We start from the raw sequence: 9,211 nt of genomic DNA, 5'->3' as shown, positions 1-9,211 counted from the left end.
TATTCTCGTCAGTATCCTACTGCTTTGTCAATTGTATAGTCTCGTCAATATCCTACTGCTTTCCCAATTGTATAGTCTCGGCAATATCCTACTGCTTTGCCAATGGTATATTCTCGTCAGTATCCTGCTGCTTTGCCAATTGTATAGTCTCGTCAATATCCTACTGCTTTCCCAATTGTATAGTCTCGGCAATATCCTACTGCTTTGCCAATGGTATATTCTCGTCAGTATCCTGCTGCTTTGCCAATTGTATAGTCTCGTCAATATCCTACTGCTTTCCCAATTGTATATTCTCGTCAATATCCTCCTGCTTTCCCAATTGTATATTCTCGTCAATATCCTCCTGCTTTCCCAATTGTATATTCTCGTCAATATCCTCCTGCTTTCCCAATTGTATATTCTCGTCAATATCCTCCTGCTTTCCCAATTGTATATTCTCGTCAATATCCTCCTGCTTTCCCAATTGTATATTCTCGTCAATATCCTCCTGCTTTCCCAATTGTATATTCTCGTCAATATCCTCCTGCTTTCCCAATTGTATATTCTCGTCAATATCCTCCTGCTTTCCCAATTGTATATTCTCGTCAATATCCTACTGCTTTGCCAATTGTATATTCTCGTCAATATCCTACTGCTTTGCCAATTGTTTATTCTCCTTTTTTCACTTTCATTAAATAAATGTAGATACACGTAAGATGTTTTGGTTCAAACTGCGGTCCTTGGATTTTTCATCGATAGTCCCGGAGAACGAGACAAATGATGGTTTGAACTTGTGGCGTACTTGTTGACATCTTCCGCTGTGAAAAATTTAAAAAAAAATCTGTCTAAAAGCGAGTATCTACATGCATTGAACACTATATTGGGTTTGCTTGGCTTTTCGATAACTGGATTAAGTGGTCGGCCCCACTACAAAAAATACTTTTTAGGGTGTAACATAATTACTGAATCAATCAAGCTTCCCAAAACGAAATTACTGGTCTCGGAAGGAAAGTTAACTTCCATCTTATAAGAAAATAGGATTATAAACACAAAATTATAGCCCTTTGATGGACAGTTAACTTGCGCGTCGTCCGAAGGGAGGTGTTTCCTGCGCAGAATTACAAATGCTTTATATACCCGCAAGCACAAATCGCACAGACTCCGTCTTGCAGTTGAGATTCGGAAAGAAACACATCTGTAGCTCCAGTATAGGTCAACCCTCAACGATAGGTCAATGTTATTGGACAAGCTTCCTATCACTGACCTCACACCGATACCTGTAGCTCCAGTATATGTCAACCTTCAACGATAGGTCACTGTTATTGGACAAGCGTCCTATCACTGACCTCACACCGATACCTGTAGCTCCAGTATATGTCAACCTTCAACGATAGGCCAATGTTATTGGGCTAGCGTCCTATCACTGACCTCACACCGATACCTGTAGCTCCAGTATATGTCAACTCTCAACGATAGGTCAATGTTATTGGACAAGCGTCCTATCACTGACCTCAAACCGATACCTGAGCGGAAGGGAGAGGGAGGTGTGTAGGGGAAAATCGGTTTTGTACCATCTGACGACAGGGTTTCAGGACATCAAACAGCATGCCCCTGTTTGTAATTTGCAGTAAACTTGGCAGTAATTAGATGGGTACCTCACCTGTGAAATCGCCGTGTTGTCACCCACTTTGTTATTCAGTATGCTCCCCGGGGAGTTGCGAAAGATATTGTCTGATTGCAAAGGCCCTAAAACCACGGATAATATTTTGTGAATCGCTGTGAGACGACCTACGGACTAGGTTGTGATAAAGCGGTATATAAGAACCTCAAATTATTATCATTATTATTATTGTTTATTCATTACATCATTGTTACATAATGTAATACCATTAAAAAAAGTTATATTGCGTAAATCAACTGCTTGTTATTGCTTCATATACTAGTATGTTGTATACCCGGTAATATTATCGTAATGGCTCACGTTTACGTGAACCACGAACCTTTATCATTGCAATTCTTTCTATATTTTCCATTTCTATTACTTAAATACTACCAAACAATTTGACTAGTCTGAATTTTACAGACGTTGTATTACATGGTAATACCACAGGCAAAGGAGACTGCCAGATATTGCGTTGTTGTGACAGTGATTCTAAACAAGGGTTCTGTTGATTTTTCTCTGGCTTAGTCCCCAGCACCACAGATAAGTTCTAGAAGGACGAAACAGCTGGGGAAGTGTAGTTTATTTTTGGCAAAATCTATCAATCACCAACCTGTGTTTGAGTCTAACGTTTATCTTTCAAACTTTTAATTTTCATTTAAACTTGTCTCGATCGGTATGCCGATGATATACACGACCATCCGTTTCACGTTTTTGTTAAACTGATGGTAAATATAATGAAAACAAATAGCTGTTAGATTGAATCTGTAATTATTTTGTGTTATTTTAGCATTTATATATGGCTTTTCCTTTACTGTTGCTATTTAAAGAAAGTTTAAAACTGATTCGTTCGTGGTAAACCACCATAACAGTTGATTTTTAGACAGTGAAATATTACCAAAACCGCCAGGAACCAATCTTTAACCTTTTCCCCCATTGTGCAAATAGTAACAAACAAAATAACGCCACGATAAAAGACATGGAATTAGAGAAAAGCGTTTTCTTAATACATCCTTAACGCTAAGATAATGGTAATCGACTTTTGAAAATACGCATTAACGTTTCGTCTGAACGATCTGGGAAAGGGGTTAGTTACCTAGGAGAATATATGTGCCTATTCGAAAGCTCAGAAAAGAAACGGGACACTTTATATTTCCTAGAAATTGAAACTGGAGATATCATGGCGGGTTGTCTATTCCTGTCGAGTTGGAGATGATATTTTGTCCTGCTGTATTGAGACCCTGCTGCGGTATTACTTGAACAACAAAAACCTATATAAAGTCTATTTATAAATCAATATGGTAATTTTTATTATCTCATATAAGTCATACCGTACAATTGTCTATGACGTCAATAATTGATCAACGTTTTCTAAGATATAATGGTTAGGCCGCAATGTTTCCTATTTCGTAAGATATAAAGTCCTATGTTTTTTCACCCCTACAGGTCGGGGATCGAGGAAAGAATACACCTGCTTGTATCGTAAGAGGCGACTAATGTGGGAATCCCCTGCAGAATTGGGGATTCGCTTTTGTGCCCTATACTTGAGGACACAAAAGCGACCAAAATATATCTGCTGCACTAATTGTAATGGTTGGGATCTTATTATTTCTCTCTACTTATAACTACTTTTTAATTCCTACTGCCTTGTTTTGTAATACCTCAAGTTTGGCTTTGATGTTAAGCGTTCGCATAGGTGAGGAAGGCAATGGGTTCTGTCCCCAGGCCGGGACATAGCAAACTCCTTAAAATGGTTGTTGTTATTCGCTGCTTAACCTTCAGCATTTAGGGGAATGGCAACAACTGGTTCACCCGTTTTCAGTGTAATATGACCGGGCGGAATGCTGTGCTTGGTGCCTTCGACAAGATATTTCAGTGAGATAGCACTATAAAGTCGGTATCAGATCCGCTCTATCACAAGGAGGCAAGTACACCAACATGCTTTGACTCCAACACACAAACACACATGTACATAAATTATTCACAACACACATGGAGGCACGTCCTTAAATGACAAAATAAAAACAAAACAAAACAAAACCTTTGTTTTTTTACGGCATTATTGATACAGACACGATTTTAATTGTGTCAGTGATGCAGCCCCATATTTTTAATGACGTCAGGGTAACAACCATATTTCTAATGACGTCAGGGTTACAAACATATTTTATATGACGTCAGGGTAACAACCATATTTTCGTTAGAGTCTGAAATATAACATTTACAACCGCTGATTTTAGATGTATAACTTCCTAGTTTTGTTAAACATTTATTCATATATTTAATCATTTTTACAGATGTGTGGTATGAGCACTTACAAAACTAGCATGAATTAATGTGTTTGATATTGATGATATCATCACTTACTTAAATTGTAATCGAGCTCTGCATTTTACGATATTTAGTCGCTAATATGATACATAACACAGTCTATAATGTATAAATGTTTCCCAAATAATAATTTCTGTCAGAAACAACGACGCATTTGTATTGCCCCCCCCCCCCCCCCCCCNTTGTATCGTTACTCACCAAACACAAAATATCTAAATGTATGAGTTGTACTTTAACAGTCGTCGAGGTCTTGTTAGCCAAAGTTTTAAAAACTATCACACAACAGTTAACGTCACAAAGACTACCATCTAGCATTACGAACGTCACAAAAACCTTTACAACAGTGCTTACGTCACAAAAAACTATCATACAACAATGCGTACGCTAAAAACATAAAACAAAAAAAATAGTGCTTAATCCTCAAAATGTCCCATTCAATAGTATAGTATTTACGTAACTAAAATACAATACAACAGTGCGATGTCACATAAACTCCTACATAACAGTATTTACGCTTCAAAATTGTCCTAGCAATAGTGCTTACGTCAGAAAATACTCACATACAAAAGTGCGTACGTCACAAAACTTCCCATACAACAGTGTTTAATTCATCCACCTGTACATTGTTGACAATCGAATAATGTGGTTATTAGTAAGAAATAGTTTTAGCATTGACAATAAATAGTGTAAGTGGGGACAACTCTTAACATTCAGATAAAATAAAGGGAAATTTGGCTGCGCTTTTAAAGTCGTGTTAGCCAATGTTAAAAACACCCACAGAACAGTATATTTACGTTATACAAACTTTGACATTCGACCATTGAATTAATGTCGTGACAATTAAAAAAAAACACATTCGAAGGTGCTGAAGGTAGTGACAAAAGTCATAAAGTGACAAATTATAAATAAGAAAAGTGCCAGTTGTACTTTAAAGTCAACATATCATACCGGCTATAGGTTAAAAACAACTCCCATACAACAGTGATAACGTTGCCCAATCACTCAAAGTTGACAGAAGCAGATTGGATTAAGATTCTGACAGTGGTTTAAATAACTTCGGATGCGATGAGCGGGACACACGTCTTGCTGTCTCGATAAAAGAGAGACAAGTCTAAGTCTAAGTACAACAAAACACTCCCAGTATGTTGCTGCGAATGATAACGTCCCGATACAAGACAGAAAAAAAGAAACCAGCATTCCCTTGGTATATCTGTGATGTTATAGACAGTTGTCTATGTTGTACTTTTAAAGCCATCATGTCACGTCATTCATAGGTTACAAACACCCTATACAGCTTATGTTCAAGTGACGATAATTATACAGAAAAAAGAAAACAAGTAACTCACTTGATAACGTCAACATAAATTGTCAACAACCGGCGCAAACACTTTCATACGACCGTGATTACGACATCCACACATTTAACTTTGACACATGCATTAATTTTGTGGCAAAGGTTTTAATGCTGTCCAGTGATGTTGTAAGTGGTGACAAATGTCAGTAGTAAGGCTTGGATAACACAAAGGGAAACAAAGTCATCATTCCTCTGATAAATTCCTACCGTTATAGACAGTGGGCTTACTTTTGTTGTACTTTTCAAAAACCATAATACGTTTTGGTCTGAATGATCCGGATGATGATTTTCTACTATAAACGCTCGTGATTGTGGCATTGTGTAAATTAATGCGAAAATATCCAAACGCGAATATCAAGCTTTAATTTAATCTTAACAAGCATTTTCATTGGCTTAAACATTTATGTTATCACCCCATAGCGTAAAATAAATGACGTCGCCGTTTGTAACGTCGCTTTTGATTGGCTGATACAGCAGTGCAATAATTTCTAAGAGAAAAGAGTCCATCAATAAAAGTAGATTTCCACAAGGATTGTGTTAAGTAGATTAAATTATAAGGATTAACTTGAATATATTTTTCATGTTATGGAGCTATAACACAAAAATACCTGAGTGTACTCTCATCATAAACCGCTTCGCGGTTTATTTAGAGTACACTCTGGGTTTTTGTGTTATATCTCCTTATCATGAGAAATATATTCAAGTAAATGCTTAAATATTTTACAGAAATGTATAACAGATCAATTGATATTGCGAGCTTTCCCACATCGGGATCAGCTTAAGGAGTCACAAGCCGATTTGTTTCCATTTTTTGCTGTACATACGAAGCTATGCTTTGAGAGGTATTGTAACGCCTGTTTGATTTGAGACAGGAATTACATGTATTAAGACATGTGTTTGGTGCAGGTGTACTGCAGTACCCTGTATGTGTTATAGAACAAAGCATTGATGTCTGCTACCATTACAGAGATGATCGTGTGGGATGTATAGCTGTGTTTGCCGAGCTATTTTTGAACCTACACCCATTACATGAAATTGTAGGGAATATTTGAACGCCGGTGTTCGATGATGCAACTGTTTTACCAAACAACTCTTTCAACATCTCATCTTGCAATATTTGTTTATAGTCAGCATGAGCGATTCATTTCTGTGCATTATCATTTGCGAAAAAGCCCTTGATACAATTATTTGTAAAACAAACTTGATTATTAAGCTGGTATAGAAAGTTCTCTCAACCAGAATCATTAAGTATTGTATTGTAATCTCTTTAAGCAACAAATAACTATTTTTGTATCCTAATCTCTGTCTCAAACACATACAACTATTGTTGTATCGTTACATTTTACGTGTTATAATTGTATCTAAGCCTCCAACAGATAGGATCGTAATGTATCTCTCGTCCATAAACAACTTGTATTTATCAATCCGAACACGCTATACATTTAACTTTACAAACTGTGCTGTTTGTACAATGTATGATGGTTACAAACCTTGGAATGATTTATACAATATGAAGTTTGTTTAGGCTGTGTACATAGATTCACAAGAAATGCCAATACAAGGTATATTTTCCTTTTTAGACTAGAAACCATACTTAAGTAGTTCTATGTGCTAATGTCTTTCGGCAGTTGAGCCTTTTGTTTATTGTATAGAAAATTTCGTACACATATTGCTATTTCGAATGTGATTTATCTTTTATAATTAAGCATGGGTGTAATTTAAAAAAATATCTCAAACAGAGCATCAATTAAAATAGAAGTGAGTGATTATTTCAAATTCAAAAAGTTATGATTATTAAGACAGGCGATTCAAAGTCCAAAAAAGAACCCCAAGTCATAAATGATGCTCACAGAAGTCACGGTGGTATTCGTGGAGGCTCACGTGACCAAATAATCATGAAGAAAAGGAAGACGAACAAGACAAAATAAAAGAAGAAAAAGAAAAAGAAGAAATAAAAAACAAATAGAAGAAATATAAGAAGAATGAGAAGAAATATAAGAAGAAGAAACAATGCTTGACAAACATTTGCTTGGAACATTTGTTAAGCGTCTCAGGCTGTCCATGTTCCCTTAAGCTTCGATAAACCTCGGATATATGACAGTACATATGGTCCCTCGTGTAAGACAGAATAATCTGAAACCGATGCACTCGTTACAAATAATGCTGTTAATGGCATAATATAAACCTTATCCACTACACCCTCCATCCTTGTTTATAGCCATTAATCCATCATTCTGTCCTGGTCCGCTACAGTATATGACCATGTTTGTAACTATAAATGTCCAGTTGTATACTGAGCTACTATGTCTAACAATGTTTATTGTTATCAATGCATTATTACATGTTACCCTGATCTGCTACAGTGTATAACATTGTTTATTGTTATTAATGCACTATTCTCCATACTAAGATTTTGCCCGAGTCAGTCGTACTTAATGTTATAAAGTTTGATGAAATGTGCCGTGTATACTGTATCATTGTCATGCAAGTACTGTCATTCACACGACAATCTCTCTGAGATGTCCTAAACCTCATATTTTCGGATAATCCTGTTTTTTTGTTTGGGTTTATACTGGGGTCCCGTGACATTTCGGGGTCATTTGTCTGAAAGGTCAAAGGGCTCTATTTAATTACACCTAGCGAGTTTTAGCCCTTCTGGGGAAGGCCACAATAATGGTCCAACTATCTAGGTACATTTGTATGTAGCCTTATGTTGCGAAAAAACACCAACACCATCATAATTAGCAATATACCGACACATATGAACTTTCACTTTAATATTTCGAATAGTAAATAAAGTGAATATATCCTGTTGTATAAATCTTACTTTTATTTTCATTCGGAGCTTTAGTTCGTTAGATACATGTTTGTTGTATAATATCTCTCCTATGATAAAAGTGCTTCGTTTTTTACATCAGTTATTTCCCTTGTGATTGTCATTCCTATTCTCATTTAAATAGTTTCCATTCCATCATATTGATTTCCAGTGAATATGTTAAGCTGAGGGGATTGACTTTCCCAATAAACTCCTGTATCTGGAAATTATTCGGACATGGTCTGCATGAAATACTACTATAAGAATAATAAGCTGGTTTAGCCAAACGTTATACATGTGTAACGTTATGAAGAGTGTTATAGGAACCTTGCCCATTTAGTTGTGTTTTCACATATGTTTGAGAAAGGCAATACATTTGATTAGTCCTACATGGACAAAATGGTTATATGATGCGGTTCAAAATTTAACTTTGCTGTAATCGACTTGTTAAATTTATGAATAGATGTATTTTCAAAATATGTCACTATTTATGATTTGATTGAAAAAATAACAGCATGTTATGTGCTAACACAGTTAAGAATTGCTAAAACCAGACTTAAACTTGCCTCTCCGAGGTAATTTGATTTCAACTTTTTGCGTAAGTGAAGCTTATTACCAGACTTTATAAGCAATGTATAATGTTACTTTCGGAATTTTTGCCAGACAAAAACCAACCAAACTCCACTATCTATGCTGGTCTTTCAAGATTGCGAAGTAATTAGTCAAATTCACTACAACACAAGTTCTATAATACAACACGTGTTAGATTATACAAGCATTAAAAACACTACATAAAAATTCTATGTCTGCAATTAATCAAGGTGGTAATCTCTCATCTTTTTTTGAAATTAAGAGGGGTTGCCGTCAAGGTGATCCGATAGCTCCATACATTTTTATTTTGTGTTCAGAAATACTTGCAATAAGACTTAGAAATAATAATTATATTAGGGGTATAAATATAGACAACTCTCCACTACTTCTCTCACAATATGCAGATGATACCTCTCTCATTTTAGATGGAACGAAACAATCATTAAAAGAATCAATAAAAGAGCTGAATTTATTTGCAAAA

General features: G+C 35.9%; 1 protein-coding gene across 1 annotated transcript in view; it reads right to left on the bottom strand.

The window, feature by feature from the left end:
• Positions 1 to 268: 268 nt before the first annotated feature.
• LOC110448996 (ring-infected erythrocyte surface antigen-like) overlaps positions 269 to 9,211 on the bottom strand; it is a 15,795-nt gene continuing 6,852 nt past the window's right edge. The window contains exon 2 of the mRNA XM_021495569.1: positions 269 to 559. Coding sequence (XP_021351244.1) covers positions 269 to 559 — 291 coding nt within the window. The remainder of the gene's footprint in view (positions 560 to 9,211) is intronic.

The sequence above is a fragment of the Mizuhopecten yessoensis genome, unplaced genomic scaffold (genome assembly GCF_002113885.1).
Source record: "Mizuhopecten yessoensis strain PY_sf001 unplaced genomic scaffold, ASM211388v2 scaffold4411, whole genome shotgun sequence".
NCBI classification, from domain to species: domain Eukaryota; kingdom Metazoa; phylum Mollusca; class Bivalvia; order Pectinida; family Pectinidae; genus Mizuhopecten; species Mizuhopecten yessoensis.
The sequence above is the reverse complement of the archived record's forward strand: the minus strand, read 5'-3'. Positions and strand labels throughout refer to the sequence as shown.